Genomic DNA, 23,499 nt, shown 5'->3' with positions numbered 1-23,499 from the left:
ATGCGAACGGGTTTGTATGCTGTACAGATTGCACAACCTTTTGCGACAAATTTCTGAACTCAGGACATAGCAGTTTGTCAGCTGACTGCATTGCAGATAAACACTAGAAAATGTGTTGTGGAGTGCTGCTTAAAACAAATTTTTTTGATAAAGAACTGCTTCTGCTTGTAAATCAAAGACCGTTTTAACAAGACCATTTTTGAACATTACATGAGAGCATTGATGTTTCTCTTAAACATCCCTTTAACTATTTTGAAAGAAAAAGACAATGTATTTCACGCTGTGTATACATAGCCTTATAAACAGTCTGTATCATTATTAATAGCTATAGTATTACATCAAATAGAAAAATCCAGTATGTTTTGTGCAATTTCCATGTAATTCATCGTAACACATTTGGTATCTTTGGAAACCCAGTGTTCTTTAAAATTAAAATTTAAAATACATGTGTGACCAAAAAGATCATTGTTGCAGCAAACAACAAAGTGATTCCCAGGTTGACGGATAAATGTGAAAGTTTACTTCTGTTTTCAGAGCAGAGGCGGCACAAAAGTGGTCTGTTGTTGTCTTTAGACCGAGAATGCACATCTAGTTGATTTGGTCTCTGTGTGATTGGCCCTGCCTCATTTGATTTGTGTGAAACAGAGACAGTGGACCTAGGTGACTGTGTATGTGTGTATATTTGTGTGTGTGTAGGTCTTTGAGAGTTGGGGGAGTGTGACGGAGGTCCATCCCTCACCCTGCGTCTCTGTCTCCAGACGCTTGTACACACAGACACACGCAGACGACCACGTTGTCCGCCTTCCACACAAATCAAATGAAGCTGAGCATACACACACACACACACACACACACACACACACACAGCAAGCGGCACGCCCCTGTCACCTCCACAAAAGCCCTGCGGTTTGCCTTGTTCAACCAAGCAAGATAAATCCTGCTTAGGACAAACCGGCGTGTCCACGAAAGAAAGACAGAAAAAAAGAGAAAAGAAGGGACGAAGAGCAAGAGAGAAATTGTCTTCCTCTCATTCGCTCTCCTCCTTTTCATCTCTCTCTTCTCCTCTCTTCCGTTTCGATGGACAGACTACAATGAAAGCCAGGGATCAAACAAGAGAGAGGAGGAAAAGTCATTCAAAAGAGTGTGTATGTTACAGAAAGGCAGAGGAACTAAGTGTGTGTGTGTGTGTGTGTGTGTGTGTGTATGTGTGTGTGTGTGTATGTGTTAATACAAGGCTGTAGCAGTAGATCTGTCTCTCTCATACACTCTCCTATAGCCCCAATGGGACCCTCACCAGAAACACAACCTCTCCAGACCCTCACCTTTGACCCCTGATACACATGCACAAAACCAGGCTCACTGTCTTTCACACAAATCAAATGGAGCAGAGACAAGGACACACACACACACACACACAGCGTCTTTGTCTTGCAAGCAGCTTAAACAAAGCTCCTCTAACTTAAGATAAACACATTCTCCTGATCCAGTGTGTACCAGAATGGGCAAATGGACCTTTTACGAGGAAGGTGTGTATGTGTGTCAGTGTGTGTGTGTGTGTGCGTACAGCCCAGTCGAAGGTGAAAGGTTTCTTTTAGTGCATTTCTTGAAATGCTCTTCCAACCTGAAAGCATTTCCAAACAACTCCAATATCAAGTTTGGGACTGCTGTATGGCAACCACAGTGGGCCAAAAACCTCAGAAACCAGAGCATTATTATGTTGTTTTCTAGTTTGACAAAACATACCAGATCCATTCATCCGTCATTTACTGTATCTACTCATCCGTCCACACGTCAATCTCTTTTTTATTTTCTTATTTGTTTTCTTGTACAATTTTTGCAGGTTTCACCTCTGAAATCTCATCACACAATTAAGTTATTGTCCATTGTGTTGCTGCATTTATGTGTGTGTGTGTGTGTGTGTGTGTGTTATTTCACTGGAATGTGCATTGACCTGGCGACCTAGCCAGACTCCAAGGGCGTTAGCAGTTATACCATTTGGACCCTCCCAATAAATAACTTACACACACTCACAAATCCTGCCAGGTCAGTCAATCAGGGGCCTTCACTCACACACATATTCCTTACACATATACAGATATAGTATGGGGTCAAGAGGCACGGATACACACATTTCCTTTGCTAAAGTTTCACTTCCAGAACTCTAAGTTTCATACTGAATCTTTGACAAAAAGTGTCAGTTCTATTTTTTTAAGACAAAGAATAAAAGTACCTGTCTCCCTGCTTCATTATTCTGCAGGTTCATCAGTGTTCGGGCATGCTCAGTAGAACCACGCGGGTAATTCTTCTCTCTCTCCCTGGCGTCCACGAACTCCCGGGCAAATCGGTAGCCGTAATGCACGTTGTCGCCGCAGCCACCCCACAGCCAATCGCGCGGCAGGTCACGGGGTCGAGCGGAACGGCTGCAACCGCAGGTGGAGAGCTCGCCCTCGCGGCACGCCCGGCTGATGGCGTTGACCACGCCAGCCGCGCTGATGGAGTAAGTAAAGGCTGTTTCCCTGGAGCCTGATGGAGAGAAAAAAATAGGATAGATTTAAGCATTTAATTTTTCACTTAAGGTAACACTTAAACCAGGATATTCACTCATAGTTAAAACTCTTAGATGCTCTAAGACAACACTTAACATACACACATAGTAAGCTACGTTTTGTCATGATTGCCATTGTGTTTTTTTTATTTAGGTGGTGAATGTGTGTTCACTGACAGGAAACATGGGTAACTGCTCAGATTAACCCCCCCAACACACACACACACACACACACACACACACACACACACACACACACACACACACACACAGAAAACAGCCCCACACCCACTTGACCTAACAATAGACAATAGATGTGATTTTACGCTCTACCTCTGTACCTGGTTAAACTCAACAACTTTAAATACCAGCTCAGTGATACATAATACATGTGCAGCATTTAATGAAGTAAACACATCAGTTTTCCCATGTAGTTGGGCGCCTTTGGGCGTAACCCAAATGTTAACCCCAATGTCAAAGGGTGACTTCATCCAGATTAAAAAACATTTATTTTCTCACTCACCTCTAGTGGTCTGTAGCATTCAGATAGTTTCAGTTTAATGTGACCTGTTTTTTTTACATTTCTGCAACATGTCCTTCTAAAAACAATGTTCCTGTTACTCTGTGCCAAAGGTTTTCAATGGAACTACTTTCTACATAATAAATAGCCCCTATAAAAACTGTTGACCATGTGTTCTGTGGATTATTCAGAGTAAAAATTAGGCTACACATTTTCAGGAACGATATGTTGCTGCTAAATGCAATTATTCATTGAAGTGAGCGCCACCAATAAAAATCCTCTTCATTGTATTGTTCAGAGATAGACATCCCGAATCTTGGAAAAACAAATTAAAACTATCTTCATGGGTGAACACTAGAGGTAAGGGATTGTAAATTTGGATGAACTGACCCTTTAAACAGATCACATGTAGGAGGGGAGGAGCCGGGCTAACGTCAGTGGACAAACTTCAAATGAAAGAAAGTCAAATGCTGATACATACTTCTAATGTAAGGGATGAACTATAAAGTTGGATTATGGATTCTGACTAAATCAGTTTCAAGGGACAAATAAACAATTGGAAAACATCTCGACTCTCACCAGACTACTGTTACTCTTTGTAGTTGCTTTGATGCATAGCATTCAGCAAACTGGACATAGTAATGATTTCTGCTGACTCTCTACACTAACACCAGCTAACACCATTTTACACTGTGGAATACACAACACAACCTGCGTGTCTATTCACTGCATTAATACACAAACCATTTAAAAGAAAAAGGGACAAAGACGATGGCCTGACAGGTAGGAGGTTAAGTGCTCTGAAACCGAACATTTACATGTGAACAACAAAGAGCATCGTAGGATTTCTGGTGGAGACATTTACAAAGACCACAGCGAGGTTTTATTAGTTTAAAATTCTGTGTTTTTTCTTTTTATAGGGTGAAATTTCTCTCTTAAATGTCCTCCTTCCATATGGATGTTTGCCCTACTCAGTGATGAGTTTAGTGGCTTATACATAATGATATTTATTTTGTTTCACTATGATATTCCTGTTATGTTGTTAAACTGCTGATGTTAAATACCGACTTTATAGCGACCGTTTCCTCACATCCTTGCTCCTTGGTCCTCTACTGATTAGTGATGTTTTGATCATACTAGAAGGTATTTTGTTTCAAATATAAGGCTATTATTTTGTTTTATTTTATTTTTAGGGTGCTGGCCAGGGACACCAGATGAAAATGAGCCTTTCAGGCAAATTCAAATATACTTTTTCTGTTTATCTTCATGTTCAACTAAACTAAACTAAATGAATAAATATTGTCATTTTTATTTATTTATCCTACTTATCCCTATTTATTTATTTCTCAAAGCATGTTTTACTGCATGTTATTATACTAGGGGTATACTGGTATATGTCTTAGACCTATAAATAATACTCCAGCTGTAACATTATAGGGGTTGGGGTTAATTTGCTCGTATTTATCCACATAGTGTCTACTACTACTACTACTACTGAATTCTACTACTAACGTTACAGTAAATAGTTAAAGTGCTTTGCTGTGTTATCTGTGGCCTATAGCATGTCCATAATATATTATAGGATGCCTATATTCAGGAATCAACACCGGCCAGCCAGACAGGCAGGTATGCATGCAGAGCTGAGGCGTGTAAGCTCTCCATTCAGGTTTTAGGAGCAGCGTCCCAGTCAGGATGCGCTTATATATTATGCAGCAGGATAAAGAGAGAGAGAGAGAGAGAGAGAGAGAGAGAGAGAGAGAGAGAGAGAGAGGTTTATGAGACTGCGGAGCCCAGACTTCAAATAGCAGGTCCGGATCTGCCGGCTCGGTGTCAGCTCATCAGCGCATTTCAAAAGAGGAGCCGCGGGACAATGGACCGACTAACACCTCCATATAAACCTGGAGTTAGACTGACTGTCAATAGAGAGACAGGCAGAGAGGGACGGAGACAGAGAAAGAGCAGCAAACACCTCGTCTGACTGCCCGCAGCGGATTTGACACTTACTTGTTGATGAGAGGTTTCCCACATCGCCTGCTGGGAATTAGACGCACATGATACTGATCCAGGATCTGAGCTACTGATGGATATTTACTAAAATTCCTGCATATAGATGACACGTTTTTTTGCCCTTAAATGTCTAGTTTTTATGCGTGTTGATAACTGCCTCGCTTCACGGTTTGACTGAAAGTTATGTCTCATTGCGCATGCGTAAAGTGGGAGTGACAAGTGAGTTGGTTTAATCTTTCAGGCAAAAGATTCTGTGCAATTTCCATTTACAGTCACAGGCTGTGGGTCTCAAGCAAAGCAAACCGACTTCTCTCGGTAATATTAAGGGCAAAATCAATTAATATAGGCCTAATAAAAAGAGTATTTTAGTAATCTTGGGGTATATGTCTACTGTAATCCCATAGACTAATGAATGCTATGAAGAATACCAAATGTACCCTTCAGTAAGAATACTTTAAACTCTGTATTGACTATAAGTCAAACACTCTAGGAAACTGATGGACCTTTAGACCACATATGGAGTCTGAATATTGTTAATCATAGGCTACTAAATTAATAAAACACAACAAAAAAGACATCATAATCAAAAAGTCTATTACAGGAATATTATGACAATTGGCCGGATTAAAAAAAAAAAAATTACTCAGTAACTTAACTCACTGTTGAGAATCACAGCTACACTATATACCCTAAGTCTCTCTAGGAATATTATAGGGAATATTATGGTGTGTGTTCGTTTAAATTGGTGTGCCCACATACTAAGAAAATGTACATGACACAGTTTAACTGAACAGTATTTACGCTATATGGTTGCGCTAACTTAGTGTTTTTTTAAATTTCATATCTTTTCATGACCTTGTTAAAAACAAAGTGTGTTTGCCCTAACCCTAACCCCAAGGCCGTGACCTGTCTGTTCATTAGACCAGTAGTGTCTCTACCAACCCACTATACTCTGCTATAGATTCAATTTTGGGCTACTGTTCAACTAATATTCCTTTGTAAACAATGATACACTGTATCAAATGACCTGTTCTGTCAAACATTCAACACCCTGATCTGCACAACCTGTCCAAACATCTGTTGTGTTAAGAATCATAATAACAGTCCAATCAAAGTAAAGAAAATCTAGTAAAGAATGCAGTTTAATAGATTGTGACAAACGTGACTGAATACTCTGCTTGGTTTTCAGAACAAACCTGTTTATGTCGCCTACAACTTTTTCTGTCATTGCTTATTTTATATTTCAAAAGAGCCAATCACACAATACACCTGTTGCCGTGAACAGTTCATGCTGTTTTGATCAAGGGTCATGAAAGCTACCTGCCAAACAAAGTTAACAGTAACTTCTGTAACATCACAGTTTGTATGCAATTGTCTTACAACAGAAAAATTAGCTATATTAACATACAAAATACGCAGTCACACATAGAATTGGAGGCACAAAAAGCCTCTTAGACACCACAACACTTCAAAACACAGGATTGGAACCTGCCATCACTCACAAATTGATTGAAAGGTCTTTTAAGACAATAACAACAACCTTTCCTTATGCTGTTCCTGATTTCTATGTTCTCATTAAAAGGTCAACTCACCAATCTGCATAACCCGTCCAAACACAGATGTGTTGTCCACAGTGCTGCAGTTCCACCTCCTCTGTCTGAACTGGTACTGGCACTCTTTGATGCCTGTCTTGGCTCCGTCTCCGATGTAGATCATGTGGTCCTGGTACAGCTGGCACAGCTTCCTCTGGCCCTGCAGCCCGCACAGCAGCACAGGGCAAATTAGCAGAGATTAGCACGTTAATGGTTTGATACCTTATTTCTCCTTTATTTGACCGTTTCCTCAGAGTCAGCGGTACAGAAGAGGAACTGGTAGGAAGATCACGCGCCTTTTCGTTGATGCTGATGTTGTAGAGCCACAAAAAACCCACAATAATCTAAACCATCAGTGAATTCAAGGTATAAGAGTGGTTACAGATGTGTTTACAACATTTGAAATGTATTAAAAAATAAGTCTAAAGCAGGCAGACAGGAACTTACCTGGGAGAGACCAGACAGCTGACTGCAGAGAGGCTGAGCTCCAATGATGTACATCTCTGGCCGCTGGATAGGGGTCAAAGCTAGCGACCTGTGAGACAGAGGCCATATTGCATCTAAATTTAAACCAATAAACTCTATCTGTTAAATGCAAAGAGAAGTGGCACAGACAGGGTTTCTGTGATCTACGACTCTCTCTCTGAGAGGAGGTTGGCGCTGTGGAGGACAAGTTTATTAGAACAACTGGCCTATAAAGTGCAGATAAATAGACTCTTCTGGTGTTCATCACTGCAACCACTCTCCTCATGTTTCCTTTCCTGTCCTTCTCCATTTTCACCCCCAAAAAATGACCCATAATTGTACATTTTTAATCACTTTTGCTTTAAAAAAACAATCTGTGCTATACTTATTATAATAAGTGCATTTATGAAATTATGGCAGGACTTGTGCAAAAGGGGAGTTGTCCTTAGATTGCATTTGGATAAAGGGGAAATAGCAAACTATTAACTATCCCATATATTAAATTGCCCTAAAAGCTCAAATGCTCTTCTGATTCTACATAAACTGACAGAAAGGTGAACTCCACAAGCATCCACCAGCCTGCACACACCCTCCACTACATTACCACAAAGCCAACTGAATAGCATTGTTGCATAGTTGCCTTGTAAGTCAAGAACAAGTGTGGGTAATTGACGGTCCTATAGGCACAGCAGCAGGCCGCCATGCTGCGCCATTTGGGGCTAAGCCAGGGTAAATATTGTGACAGAGCCCTCACATTTGTTGCATTCACTGTTAGTGCTCTATACCACACGACTTAACCGAACATCACCCCCAAAACACACACACACACACACACACACACACACACACACACACACACACGAGGCAACACGAAGTCTTTAGTTCACATTGTTCCATTTGTCATCTTATCAACAGCGTAAAAGCAAAAAGATATGGAGGGTGTGATGAGAGGAGAAAGTGCACTTTTGTTTTAAGGCTGGTATCAGCCGTTCAGGTACAAATGAAGGGCTATAACATATAAAACTTAAAATATATATTTAAAATCTGTCAACAGTTGCTCTCCCACTTTTTATTCGCCACCAAACCACTGAACATATCTTTCCATGCGCCACCAGTGATCATTCAGTTACTCACCACCATGAGTTGGCATTCACCACCACCAGTTGGGAGCTGCAGGCGAGGAAGGCGGCTGCCAGCAGCAGATGTCGCACGGCCCCGGTCCGCCTTCTCCGGACAGGCCTGTTTTCCATGGTCCGCCGCGTCACCGCCACAAAGCCGGTGCTGGGGAAAGTGCTCTGCTGTTGAGACATGGGCAGAAAATAAGGAGACGTCCTTATCACTGTCCTGCTGGATCTTTTGGGTCTGGATGCAAACCCTGCAGCGCGGGCGATTCAGTGTGTTCGAGTCCAACTCACGTGTGTTCTGTGTTTTGCCCCAATATTCCTAGACTATTTTATTACAGTCCCTCTCCTTTCTCGCCTCTATTTAAAAATATAAAAACAAAACTGCCATAAAAAAGGCAGAGTTTGTAATCCCCAGGTAGTTTCACTGTGGATGAGAGTCAGATTACAGCAGCATTACCCCCAAAAGGTCAGAGGCTGCCTGTTAAAAATGTGAATCCAGTGTACTGGTTAAAACTCCAGTCGTGCGTAAAATGGTTTGGTATCACTTAGGTTTTGCTCAAAGTGCGAGGCGTTTTCTCCCTCTCCCTTTTGTCTCTAAAAAGACATAAATAAAACAAAGATACAATGTGAAATGTGTGATCCCGCTGTTGTCTTGAGGAAAGATTAACAAGGGGATTAAAACGCTAATTGAGCAGCAAAGCGACTGTTCCTTTCCCTTCCTGTCCCCTCACGGCCACTCCACATCTCTCTCTCTCTCTCTCTCTCTCTCTCTCTCTCTCGTCTACACTCCTCCTCTTCTCACCCCCACTTCACCTCAGAAACCCTCCTGCCCTCTCCCTCCCTGGCCATACATTGCGCCCGCATGTGGCGCATATGCGTACACCAAACGGGTATTGGACAAAGTCAACATTCAATGCTGAGCCGAGACTGGAAGCACCTGTGATTTTGCGTTCAAAGGTTTTGGATATGAACAACGTGGGCAAAATCAAACACTCCCAGCTAATACATGTTTCTAAACAAGGCCTTCTTCATCATTTCTATCTGATCAGCAAACTGTCCATCCCGGGATCCTCAGTTTCGGCCGTTTACTAACACTTAAAAGTGAAATTTGTGTAAAGTGGGTAAAAATATGTACAGGACAGTCTTTTAAAGTAAAAATGAATAAAATATAATCGATTAGAGGAATGAGTCTGGGGCATTTGATACTGTCTACGCAAGAAAGAGAGAGAAGAGAGACACTGAGAGACGAAAGAAGGAGCGATGGGGGTTGAACGTTTTGCAAAACCTGAATCAACCTCAAAAAAGTTCACGTGCGTCAAATTCCTTTTATTAGCTGAAGTGAATAATTTGTTTGAATAAAAGGTGAGTGCTTCAAAATCGTCTAATCTCCCTCTTCTTTGGTCTGCGAAAATTAAAGGCAACACAACCCCTCCTGCACACACACACACACACGCACACGCACATTTACACGAACACACACAGACACACAGACCGTCAGGAGTCCTGAAAAGTCCCGAAGTAAAGAAAAGGCGTGTTGAAGCGAGCTCTCCTCAATTCATATCCTGGTCAAAGGCATACTGCGGCTGGGTCGGTGGGCGGTGAACCTGCAGAGGAACAGGCTCTTTGATCTGACTCAGTGCTTCTCAAAAGAGTGCGTCCACAACCAAAGGTGGACGCAGGGGAGGCTAGTCTGGGGCCTCCAGAACCTGGAGAAACTGGTCTCCGAGGTTTTTAAAACATTCAAATCTAAGTTTATTAGTTTTAGTATAGCCTTTATTAGACCAACATGAAAACAACAAGTCATCAAAAAGGTCACCAAATTCACTAATAACCACAGAAATTACTGTAAATTACTTTTAGGAATATTATGACAATGTGACAAATTACATATATTATATTGGAGATATAAATACCTCAAGTTTCAATCAAAATATATTTAAACCACATAGTCGCTATAAGTGCTATAATAACACCCTAACACTATGCTGAAACACTGATACAACTGCCTGAATAATACATCCAGTCTGGCTTTCATTGATCCATATTTTGCATGCGTAAAAACTTCGTCGAATGGAAAATAAAAATAGAAGTAGGATGTCTGTTTTAACATCCTGTTATTTAACATTTTAATTAGCAAAAGAGAGAAGATCTATTTTATTCCAGCTAAACCACAGAGATCAGTTGTGGGGATTAACACTGTGGACAGTTTCCCACTGACAAAAGTCACTCTAAATGGATTTATTACAACATTAAAAGCCTACTTCCTGACATTTTTAATCTTCTCGTCAATATTCCGTTCAAACCCGTCTTTATAGGATTTCTGTGGGTGTTTCTCATAGTGGAGAGTCGGATGTCACTCGTCTCTGCATGATAATAGATCCGCAGCAATGTTAAGCACCGCACACCTTTTATCTCCATGGGGCCCTAAACTTCCCCACACACACTTACATACACACGCACACGCACACACACACACACACACACACACACAGTTCTGTGAAGTGATCTAACTGGCTGCCTTCAATATACATCTGATTGATATTCTGCTGTGGGCGGGTATTGGGTCAAAGTCAGGTTGAGCGAGTGAATAAACAATGACACAATGAGATACATTTTGGGAAACAGAAAGGTAATTAGAATATGTAACACTAAAACTGGTCCAACCGATCACGCATTAAGTAACCCTGAGGCCGAATTTAATAATTTTATTTCCTCTTTAGATGTTGTCTTCTTCTTGTTTTTCCACTCGCCATCTGTAGCCGTCTCTGTCCAGAGGAGGTGATGCACCTTGTGTGGCCTTTGCCACGCTATTCAATGCTGTGGAGGTTACTATGACAACAGCGCACCCATCTGGTAAAACACAGATATTGCTCCCAACACAAACTCCCAGAACATCAACTCCTGCTTTTCAAACTGACGTTACAAGGATCCACTTATTTGACCCAAAGTATTATCTTATGCACTAATGTAGGCTACAGTAGTTCTAGTAGATAACTTCTCATGCAACCTGCACAGCTGTGAAGCAGCAGGTTGGTAGTGCTTCAGAGGTGGAAAGAAACTAAATACATTTACTTCTTTGAGGTACTTTCCTTATGCTACTTTATACTTCTACTCTACTATATTTTAGAAAGAAATATTGTACTTTTTACTAGATTACATTTATCTGACAGCTATTTAGGCTACTTTTCAGATTAAGATTTGACAAAAAAACAACAACACATGATAATATCATAAAATACACAGTGGGGGAATGTAATTCATACTTTTACTGTACTTTTACTTAAGTACTGTACTTAAATACTTTTTGAGGTTCTTGGTACTCTACTATTTCCATCCTATGCTAGTTTATACTTCTACCCCACTACATTTTGGAGGCAAATATTGTACTTTTTACTCCACAACATTTATTCGATAGCTTTAGTTACTTTGCAGATTTAGATTATTAATACAAAATATAAATCAACTAATAAATTATGATAGATTAAGTTACCCATCAGTATATAGAATAATTAAAATTAATTATTATTAATATATAATTAAATAATTAATAATTAATTAAAATTAATTAGTAATTAATTAACCCCACCTTTACCAGCTGCAACATTAAAGTGATGTACACATTAATGCATCACTAATTATAATTCAGTAATATAACGCAGTGTCTATGAGCCCTCTGTCACGTTTCGCATGTCTATGAGTTTATTTGCAGTTCCACCAAAGAGACATTTCCCCACTAAACTTCTCAGATGGTTTCATTTAAATAACTGTTCAAGTCCCAAAGAGGTAAAATTAACCAATATTGAGCCAACCCCCCCCCCCCAAGACAAGAAAAAGTCAAGAGAGTTCTTTTCTATCCCATTAATCATCTCAAGACCCCTCCGACTTATTTTGTGACCCTTTGGGGCCCGACCCCTAGGTTTGGAACCACTGGACTACCTAACTGCATATAAAGTAATAAAACTAGTTCCACCTCGAGCAGCTACAACAGTAAAATGCTACTTAAGTATTGATGCATCGGGTACTATCTAATAATGTCACATATAATAATGGTCACAGGGGCCATTTTTTGCTGTACTTTTACTTTGATACTTAAGTAAATTTTGCTGCTATACTTTTACTTACGCAAGATTTTGAATGAAGGACATTTACTTATAATGAATTATTTTTAGTTATTTTACTTAAGTAAAGTACTTCTTCCACCACTGACATCAATTCAGTGGCTCCAAAATGAGGAACTTTGTGTATCACATGAAGACCGAGCAGACTCCTGTCCTAAAACCATGGTTTAAGAAAGCAGAATCCATATCATAGTCTTAAAATTCAACATTGGATGTTAAGAAAACAGGTGACCAAATACACCCATCTTTCATTTCAGCTCAGCATACAGGATGTTTTGTATTCCTGTATCTTGTGTCAAAGTGGTGTATGTAAGTATGTGTAGCCTCCCTGGTCAATGTCCTGTATTGTAGCAGCTGAAACATTCAGCATAATGAAAGACACAGCAGTGAGTCAGGATAATGACAGCTCAATCAGCAGCAACCTTGTTGTTAAATGTTCAGCCTGTAATTGACTCTATAGTGTCCTCTAGTGTTTGTCATACATAATAGGTTTTGATAAGAAATTCAGAAATTCTGGTATTCTACTGACAAACTTTGCCACTGGCTCTCCTTTTCATGTATGTGGCCTTTAAGCTTATACAAGGTAAATGTTAGAGAGAGGTTTTCTTGTATTCTAACATATTCAAATTCTTGTTTATATTGTTGATGTTTTTATATTTCCAGATGATCTGTATTTTGGTTGAGACATCTGACAGCCCAATTGAAATAAATAGGTTCCTCCTCTTGAGAATTCAGCTAATTAAAACATGCTGATTGTCTCGTCATTTGGGAACTAAAGAGAAACAGGCCAACAGCTTATTCTGGGACTTGACCCAGAGATCCAGATATACTGTCTTGGAGCAGCCACACTGCACTCTGTGGTAGCTGTTGGTGTAAGCTGTGATGTGCCTATTGAAACACAGGGAGGAGCAGTTCAGCCATAGTACACTCTGCAGCCAAAGAAAGGGGGTAAACTGAGACAGGGAGGGGTGAGGGCATGGAGACGAAACCTGGACCTAGTGAGAAGAAGTAGGAGGGAAAACAGAGAGGGAGTGTCCAAGTAATGGATACACAGAGACAGAGAGAGAAAAAGAGGGAGCGAGAGAGGACTTGTCCCTAGAGGATATGAGCAATAGCCATGCAACAGGGAGCAATGCCTGAGAAAGTCAGCAGCTCCTCTCTGGATTAACAGCAGCCTCACTTTTTACTGCCTACAGTGCCAGACTACAGAGAGCGAACCAGCCAGCTCTCTCCTGCAGAGAAAGCAGCTGCGGTCGGCTGATGAAGTCTGAGCTGATCCCCTGGAAGCTGTTCAGGCCAAAATGCTAAATATCAATTTTTAGAAATTACTGTCACTTGAAAATTGATCACCCTCTACTTAAAAAGAAAAAAAAAATGCATAGAGAAGTCAGGGGAGGATGCATATTGTACTCTAGATACCTAAAAGGAAATTCACTCACTGTCCGATTTTTTAGGAAGCATGCAAATTGTATCACAATTCATGGGATGGTTTCTCTAAAGGACGTGTGTCCATCAGGCTGAACCTGAGCCTCCTCTAGATGAGGTTGTCTGTCCTCTCACACACCAAAACTAACGGTGCATTCAGGCAGTCCTTTGCAACTTCTCGGCAGAAATGTCCTAGTTAGTCACAGTTCAGTCACAAACGTATGCAACTAGCAAAATACGTGTACAGAATCAAAAGTAAAAGTACTCATAATTCAGAAAAATGGCCCCTGTGACTATTATACCAATTTACATTATATTATTGGATTATTACTACTGATACATTAACGTGTAGTAGCATTTTACTGTTGTAGCTGGTCAAGGTGGAGTTCATATTTACTATTTGATATACTGTTGGGCAGTTTAATATATGACAGTGCATTGTAGTTTACAAGCTCATCAAACGTTTTGTATGTACAACCTGGATCAGCAAAGTAACTAGTAACTACAGCTGTCAAATAAATGTTGTCAAGTAAAAAGTACAATATTTGCTTCTGAAATGTTCTGGAGTATAAAGTACTTAGTTACATTCCACCACTGCCAACAAACTGTAATTATGTATTAATAACAATACCCATTCAGTATGAGCTGTGGTGTTCCACTCAACGCATGACGAACAACTGGCAACCTGCACATCTTTTTTCCACTGCCTCAGCGGGAGGCACAGCTGGAGGCACAGCTGCAGTCTGAAAACATTGACCCTGGAGCCTGCAGGGATTCAACATTCTGCTCAAAGACACTTCAGCAGGGCAGGTGTTTGCATATAGAGGAGCTTCAACCACCGGTCCACCAGTTGAGGGATAGTCTTTGTATTCTCCAAGCATCCGATACTGTCACTAACTAAAAACAAATTCCATACATACAGTATAATCTATAATTGTTCCCATACTGCAAACGCACCCAAAACACATTCTAACTGCTTAATAAATGGTTTACAGTAGTTTTTAATTCTAAAATGATTTTTTAAATGTATCGTTTTGTTTTTATATATATATATGGCAACTTTGTGCAGACACATGGACACATTTATAAGAACCAAAGAACTACTCAAAACTACAAATGCAACCACAGAAAACCCATGGGATGATGAAACTACCTGCTCCACTTACTACAGATATGCTTCTCTCTCAGTCTGTCTTTCTTCCTTCGTCTCTTTCTTCATGTCTGTTCCTCTTCCAATAACACACATATGTACACACACACACACACACACACACACACACACACACACACACACACACACACACACACACACGTGCAGCAACAAACTACCAAATGCAGCTGTCTACGGGGAAATGTATTGCTGATATCGTCCTCACACACACACACACACACACACACACACACACACACACACACACACACGGGGGAAATGCAGTGGGACATGGAAGCAGTTGAGAGGGGCTTTGGTGAGGCCTTGGGCTTTATATCTGTTTCTTTGTTTTTTTCAATTTACATGTGTGGTAGCATGTATGATGGCTTGTGGAACCCCCCCCCTTAATTTTCTTGTCTTTCCTTTCTTCGCCATGCCTGCTTTCCCCTCTCCTCTTTCAACCGCTCCATCTCTCTTTGCCCCGACTCTGTCCATCTCCTTCCTTCTTCCCTCCATCCATCCTTCTGTCAGCTGGCAGAAGATGAGTCATGCCTCTAGCTGGGAGGCTAAAACTCTCTCTCTCCCTCTCTAAATATATCTTCTCTATACTTCTCCTCCCCCAGTCTTTCGATATCTCTTTCTCCCTCCTTCTCTCAGCCTCTCTCACACTTCTCTCTGCTCTGTATCACCATCTGTTTCTCTACATCTCTCTGCTTTGTTCTGTTGCTCTACTACCAAGCTATTTTCCTCCTTCCTCTCTGAATTTCTCCCATGCTTATCTGTTTCTCTCTGTCAGTTGGAAAGTCAAATTCATCAGCCATTTATGTTTCTATCCATCCCTCTCTTTCCCTCTCTCCAACAGTGCACCCAGCTGTTCTCACTCTCCCTTGTCTCTTAAATGTGATGATGTGAACATACATACTCTCATTTTTACTCCCCCACTTATTGTATATACAGTCACATGTAATGTCTGTTTGTTCATACAGTCCACAGTGTGTCTTGGTATGGCTGGTGTCCTCAGCACTATGTCACTTGAGGAATAAAGGTATATACAAATACAGTATATATCTTGTCTGTATATAGTGGATATATATTTATGCTTTCTTTTCTTAGCTTGTTATATGTCCATATTTGCATCTATGCACTGTACACAAGCATATTGAGAGCTACCGATAACCTGAAATTCCTTGTGTATGTCAGCATACTTGGCCAGTAAAATAGATTCTGATAAAGGTATCAGATCTACAATGTAGAAGCAAGGTATATTGTTGTTACGTGAAGGAGAGACGTGTCCAATTTTTTTTCATGACGCAATTCAAAATGAAGTAGGCTTTTTGCTAAAAACAAAGCTATTCTTAGGCTAGTGTTACAAACTGAAACTACATGTGACTTGCAAACAGTGAGGTGAATGCAATTTCACTGCAACACAGAACTCTTCAAATCCAATGTAAATGCAAAACTACATTCCATCACACTTTCAATTACACGGAAAGTGAAGTAAAGGTTATCTTCTTCTATTTTCAGCTAAGTGAATATGAGCAAACTTTCTTGTCAACAGTTAACAGCTAATCTAATGCCAGTTAGCATCCATTCCCAAGTTAACTTGTTACATAGACGTGGGCACTACATTAAAATGAGACTTAAAGGTGACTTTTGCTTAACAGTAGGTACTGGGGCCACGTGCGACAATTACAAGATAATGGCACATTAAACCCTTTCTGTCATTCTTTTGGGTCAGTTGCTTTAAAAACATCATCATTAGGTGACCTGACTGCAAGTGCGGAGTGAGCAGGAAAACAACAACCTTCTGGTGAGTTTCTGTATGTTTACTTCCTGTTCTACTTTTTGTGGAAATTGAAAACATTAAAATGTTTATGTGACATGTTAAAACGTAGTGTAACAGTAGCACAAGAGCAGACAAATCAGTGAACTGACTCAGTAATGTTCGTTACACAGCAGTATTTATCTAAAGTCTGCTAACATTAGCCATGATAAGCTAATGTTATGTTATCTATCCTGTAGTGTTAAGGGGCATTTAGTGGGATGTGTTATCCAACAAAAATGCTTGGATCCATCTCATGTGGTTGAAGAATATAGTGGAAATCTAAATTACTAAATCAGCCCAGACTAGCCATGTTTGGCACCTCAGTGGAAACAACAGAGCTCTGGCTGGCCTCATTTGGCACTGGACTGGAACCCTGGGAGAGGCTGAATCCCTGATCAGGAAGCCCAGGGAGAAGCCACTGAGGCTGGGCTAGATCCCCTGATTTCCCCCTGGTGCCCTGGAGCTCCGCTGGTCAAACTATATTGGTCTCGTGATCCCTTCCCTGGAGAAATTAACACAGATGCACACATGCTCAAACATGTATAAGCACGTTTGCAAGCATACGGAGAGGCATGAGCATACACACACTCTACGATGTGAATCAGAGCAACTTTCATCAGGGGATGAAGCGCTGCTGGTCTGGCCTGATTTCCTGTTCGTCACAAACAAACACAGACTGGTGCACACAAAAGTATAAAAAGGTGGAGCTCCTTCCTCCTGTCTTTCCAGTGCTCTCACTATTTACCAACTTTTGGTGATTTTGGATTTTTTTTTACCATAAATTGTGTTAAATTTTCACTACAGACTACATCTTTACCAGTTTCCCCATCTTCCTAAATCCCTCCTTTTTTGATGATTTGCTTTGCCAAAATTTTTTTACGTGGATAAAAAGTTTTGAAAGGATTTGACTCACTTCACTACTCCTTGCACTTTAATGGGCCTGAGTGGCAGCAGTAAATACCTGAAAACTCAAAGGATTAAATCACTTACAAATATTACATAAACAAAATGCACAGGACCTAAATTTGGACTTAAATGGCTTTGATTATTTAAAATGTGTCTGATGTGGGAGTGCAGCTGCTGAGTAAAAAAATGTTTTTGACAGCACATTCAGTCACTGATGAGTCATCTTTGTCTTGATGGTTTACTTGCTGCTTTTTATGCATTTAATTCAGTATTGTCGATATTTCTCAGAAATGTCTCAGTTAAAAGGAATTAGGACTCATGGACACTCTTGCACAGTTTCATCTTAGGTTTTCACTAAGTCTAATGAGGTTTTTTAGCCTTGAAGGTAACAGGAATTTGTAAGTATACAAAACAGTAGAAGATAAAGACGGTTCCCAGAACTTTCTAATAAAGAAATTTTTAAAGAAGCCTTTTGAAACATTAAATGTTAACTTTGGGTCTGATGGACTATAGTTGAGATGGGGAAAGGCTATTGAAAATTAAATATGTCTCCCAGGATAAATCATAACTACAGTATATAGAGTTGGGGAGTCATGTTCCAGTCTACACTGCAGCTAGTTAAGGAGGAAATTAACCCCTTAAAATGCATTTCCTCCTTAAGTAGTTTAAAGACAAATCAAACTATTATCTGTCTGATAATAGCACATATACATATATTCTGTATCTACATTTAAGCTATATGATGTTTACACAGGTGACACCCAAATAGTGAGTGTAAACTTCAAATAGATGCTGGTTAAATCCTTGTATTATGCTTTGCCTTGGGAGAAAACTCAGTCGTTGTCTTCTTCAGACTTGACTGTGCTTGTTCTCACACTTGCCTTGAACTCGATTTAAGGGATCTTGCCGACAACTCTGGTAACGGCACGTGTGTGTCCACATCAAAAACCTGCCTAGTGCAATTTCTAAGATTGAATATTAGCTGTTTTCCACCTTCATGGTTCCCCACACAAAACACAGACAAACGGAGAGTAAAAAGCAACCAGATAAACACACATCTTCACACACACAACAATATGCAGCCTATTCATGCCAAGAGATGACAGAGCGCATTGAGGAAATGCCAAAATGCTGACTACTGAGGGAGAGAGAGCACACGGCTGAAAAATCTCCTATGTCAGACTGCAGAGCTGGCAGAAAAGAAAAGCATTGTTGAGGACACACACACATACAACTAGGCAGTGTGTGGTTCAAAAAACTGGAGCAGGGCGGCAGCGCATAACACACACACACACGCACATCTACACACACACACACACAGCCTGTGAGGCGTTTTGGCGAGACAGGCGCACAGACGAGCTGTCAGAGAGAGGGAAGAGAAAGTGAACAAAAAGGAAGAAAGAGAAAGAAGAAAAAACAGAGGTAGATAGATGGAGAGAGACAAAAGAGAGAAAGCGATGCACAGAGAAAAGGAGGCTTGCATCTCCTGGCAGTGACCTCCTGTTGTTCCCCTCTGTGCACATCTGCTTTCCTCCTTCTCCTTTTTTTACCTCCATCATCTATAGTCTTCTTTTCAGCCACTTATCTTTTTCTCTTGTGCCTCTCACCTGTCTCTTCTCTCTTTTTTTAGGCCCACTAATACCTCACCATTCACTGTCAATGCCATCCTATTTATTGTCATCCTGACCGACACCTCAATGTCCTCTAGTTGGTGAAAATTTCCAAAACCATATGGGCAGGAAAAAAAGGGGGAAAATGGGACGGAAATGAGTAAGACAGAGGCTAAAGCTGTATACCGAAACAAAAATGGATGTGCATCAAAAACACCTTGTTTGCTAATTTATGATACAACTTGCATAGAAAATTTTGGATGAGGAGGTGGATAGAGAGACATGGGCAAAAAGGACTGTAAATACTGAAAAGAGCAAAAAACGTTGTTTGACCATGGCCTCTATAATGACTTTGCTTCTCAGGTCTATTTTTATTATTTCTCCTGGTATGTGATGCTGAGGGATCCAATTCCAGTCATAAAAATTAAATATGTTTAAAAGAATCTTAATCGGAACAACGGACAGTGACTGGATCAGTATGATTTTATCTGCCGACTGTCAACACCAATTGGCCCAGACTGAAATTGATTCGCTGGTGTTGGATGCTTGGTGACGTAGTGACTACTTGCAATGCTAGTTTTTGAACTAAGTGGTAGCTTAGTCACCAACCAACAATATGTTAACACAGTTTTTTCAAGAGATGTATTTGTACCATCATATTTTTGCTCCTGTCTTTTAAGTTCCTGCAAACCATGTGTCTCTTGTTGAACAGTTTATACTTCAGCAGAGCAAGGTTGTATAAGGTTTGATGGTGCGATATAAGTAAATATGAAAGCTTCTTCTAGTTGGGCCTCTACAGCTCTTTGTCCCCTTCAAAGGACAGCACTGTCACAACTGTTTGTCAACGGCATAAATTCATGTGTTCATAGTTCACCAAAGCTGAACTTAAAAGCTCACCACAGGTTTATATTTGCTGAATTTGATTGAATCCACTAATCATGCTGATTCAATTGAAGTGAACTGACTTCAGCCTGAATTTTTTTTATTTATTCTGCCGTGACCAGGCCCTAAAGAGGCCAGTATACTCCATCTGAACTGTGTAAACTGTAAAAAATGTACGACTAGTTCTGAACGAGCATAACCCGACCCCAAGACAGAGGATGGGAGGCACAAAAGGAGTGAAAACAATGAGAAAGCAGGGGGAGAGAGCAGAGACAGAGGAGCTTTGAAGACAGGTACACACACACACAGGCCATGTTTCAGTGCTGTACAGGTGAAGCCCTGGTGAAGCAAGAAAACACCTGAAGGAACATAAAAGATTCATCCCTTACAGTGTACAGTGAGAGGGCATGCGCAAACACACACACACACACACACACACAAACAAAGGCTTAGTTTTACTCAGGGCATTGTTACTGTCTGCTTTCTCTTTCATATGTTGGTGTGTGCATGGATACTCTATGTTTATGTGTGTGTTTGTGTATGAGAGAGAGAGAATTATATATTACCAGGACTCTACAGAGTCATGATAATATATCCATTCAGGAAGGTGTCGGCTTTCAGGGGGGACGTGTTAACACACACTCACGTAACCTTGGCAACCAGCAATCGCTGTGGGTGCAGATGAAGCACGTTGTCGAGGCGAGCAATTATCCAGTTAGAGCCCTCCCCTGAATCATCAAATAAAGACACATAAAGTCACACAAACACACACTTGCACAAAAGGAGACACACACATCAGCACATGGTGGGTCACATGACAAGTAGAATCTTAGGAGAGGTTCTAGAACACTTTGGGGAGATAACACACACACACACACACCTGCATGCCAAATCTCACTCCTGACATCATGCTCTCTCTCCATTTCTCCTCTTCTTTTATCTCTTATAGCCCATTTTTCTAAGCTCAATTTTAATATTCAGAAAACAGCATGTGGCTCTCCCCTCTGCTTCTCTCTCTCCATCTCTACCAAGACATTCTCTAAAAATACTCTTCCTCCCTTTTCTCTGACCCATTCCTTATTTTACCCCTCTCGCTTTCCCTCTCCCTTCCCTCATCCATCCATCCCTCTCTTTCTCCTCTCTCGCTCAGTGTGAGTGCTAGCTAGGGCCCAGCGGGTTTTCTAAGAGAGGTATGACACACCACAGCAGTGCACGCGCACACACACACAGACACACACACAGCTGTGATATGGGGTAGACAGAGGGAGACAGAAAAACAGAAAAAACGCATGCTGAGCAAGTACATATGCACACACACACACACACACACACACACACACACACACACACAGGCAGGTCATGCAGAGAGAGACTCAGCTACTGCTGCTGAAGAGAAAGCCTGTGGCATATAGACCCGCCTCGCTCTGTTTTTACATCCCCCTATCTCTTTTCTATTCATTTCTTGTCTCCCATCTCTATCATTTCTTTCTGTTTCACCTTGTCATTCTTTCTTTTACTTCTCTTGTCTATTATTTTCTTGCTGTACAGATAGAAAATAGCAAATGGTAGAGTCAGCTGACAAAGACTAAAGACACGCACTTTTGGCAATAAAAAGTTTGCTAATAACCCCCTACACAACAGTCTGCCTGGCAGTTTTAAAGCCACATTGGCTGGGTTTTATTTTCCATTTTGAACCCAACAAATATAAATTTGTGAAGGCAACTGCTGAAAGGGCTAAGAATCAGTGTACAGTTTAGTACAACAGAACATTTGGGTGAGGTAAACGCTTTATGGCTTATGAACAAGCTAGCTTCTTTCTGCACCCCTGTTAAATCCCAGTAGGTTTGTCAAACCCACAGTCACAATTTAGCCACATTGAGCTGGGAGTTGCTGTTAATCTCACACTCTGTTTATAACTCAAGGTGTTTGCAGTATCATTATATAGCTTGGTATTCATGTCAGGATCTCTATTTTGAAAATGCATGACACACTCTGCGCCCGAGTACCAAGGACGTAGGTGCTGGCAGCAACAGGGGACAGTGCAGTTAACTGCTTTGTTTTTGCCCTTGATGAAGTTACAGGATATAAGTTAAAAGAAGACATTAAAAATAATCACCAGACAATTTTGGTCGATTTTGGATGCTTTGCATTTATAAATATATGTATAAATATATTCAAATTTACACCAAAGATTTGTGTGCTATTTACAACTATAGCTTTCTCTGATCTGACCCATGTGGACAGTTGCTTTTATGATGGCCTGAAATATAAATCATACTATATCAAAAGTCTAGAAATAGGCCTTAATACATACTAATTAGATTAAAAATAACTTGTTCTATGAGCTTGTGAAACTTCCACTAAACGCCTTCAATAAAAAGTACATCGTATATATATTTATATGACACAGGCAGAGGCAGAGAGACATGCAGAGAGAAAGTAGTGAAAAGGAAGGAATTGTATAGGAGATGGTCAGAATGAGGGAATAAAAAATACAGAGACAAAAGTGGGGATGAGGTCTGGGGACATGAGGTAGAGGATGGGGCGAAGACGATGGTGAGGGACAGTCTTTAGAGAGGTAGATACTAACAAAAAGAGGGAATTTTTCACTAAAAAGACTAACTTTGGAAGATACTCATGCGTCTAACTCAGACTGCTGATGCCTTATAATTGCTTCAGTTAAACTTTGGGATATATTTTTGTACAAAACGAGGACTGTGGATTTAGTCCCCCTTCACTTCCACTGGAAACATGTAAGGAAGGGATCTTTTAATGGCCAGTATGAACAGGAGGGATGATTACAGCAAGCAAAAAAAAATAAAAAAAATCTTAAAAAGAAGGAGGAGAAAGGATGAGAGGTAGAAGTGGAAGAGAGGAGAGTTGCTGTCAGATGTGCTCGGCTGCCTGTTTCCATGTAAAAACGTCTGTTTCTGCAGCTCCTCTCCCTCTCTGTTATCCTCACCTGATCACTGTTGCCTCTCTCCTCCTATCGCTCTCTCTCTCTCTCTCTCTCTCTCTCTCTCTCTCTGCCTCTATGTTTCTCATCATCTCTCTCTCTCTCTTTTTCTTTCTCCTTTACTCTTTCTCAACCACTCTGACACACTCCACTGGCTTCAGCAAACGGCTCCCCTGTCATATTATCTCTCTCAACCACACACACACACACACACACACACACACACACACACACACACACACACACACAGTGAGATGGGAGAGATGCAAGCATATAAAAAATATACTTAATTTACATGCAAAGACCACATATACACAGACATATGTTCTCCTGTCTGTGCACGCACACACACACACACACATACATAGATAAAC

The 23,499-nt window shown here is 40.7% G+C and overlaps 1 protein-coding gene across 5 annotated transcripts in view; it reads right to left on the bottom strand.

Annotated features, from left to right (window-relative positions):
- Positions 1 to 23,499, bottom strand: part of wnt5b (wingless-type MMTV integration site family, member 5b) — a 104,655-nt gene that overhangs the window by 5,493 nt on the left and 75,663 nt on the right. For 2 of the 5 annotated variants that reach the window (XM_044186089.1, XM_044186090.1), the window contains 4 exons: positions 8,264 to 8,427; positions 7,112 to 7,199; positions 6,665 to 6,824; positions 2,231 to 2,523 (listed from right to left, as the gene is read on the bottom strand). In XM_044186089.1, coding sequence (XP_044042024.1) covers positions 2,231 to 2,523; positions 6,665 to 6,824; positions 7,112 to 7,199; positions 8,264 to 8,379 — 657 coding nt within the window. In that variant the 5' untranslated portion in view covers positions 8,380 to 8,427. Of the gene's footprint in view, positions 1 to 2,230; positions 2,524 to 6,664; positions 6,825 to 7,111; positions 7,200 to 8,263; positions 9,025 to 23,499 lie in introns of those variants that run through there. The other 3 variants (XM_044186088.1, XM_044186091.1, XM_044186086.1) reach the window with 3 other exon arrangements.

The sequence above is a fragment of the Siniperca chuatsi genome, linkage group LG23 (genome assembly GCF_020085105.1).
Source record: "Siniperca chuatsi isolate FFG_IHB_CAS linkage group LG23, ASM2008510v1, whole genome shotgun sequence".
Lineage (NCBI taxonomy): Eukaryota > Metazoa > Chordata > Actinopteri > Centrarchiformes > Sinipercidae > Siniperca > Siniperca chuatsi.
The sequence above is the reverse complement of the archived record's forward strand: the minus strand, read 5'-3'. Positions and strand labels throughout refer to the sequence as shown.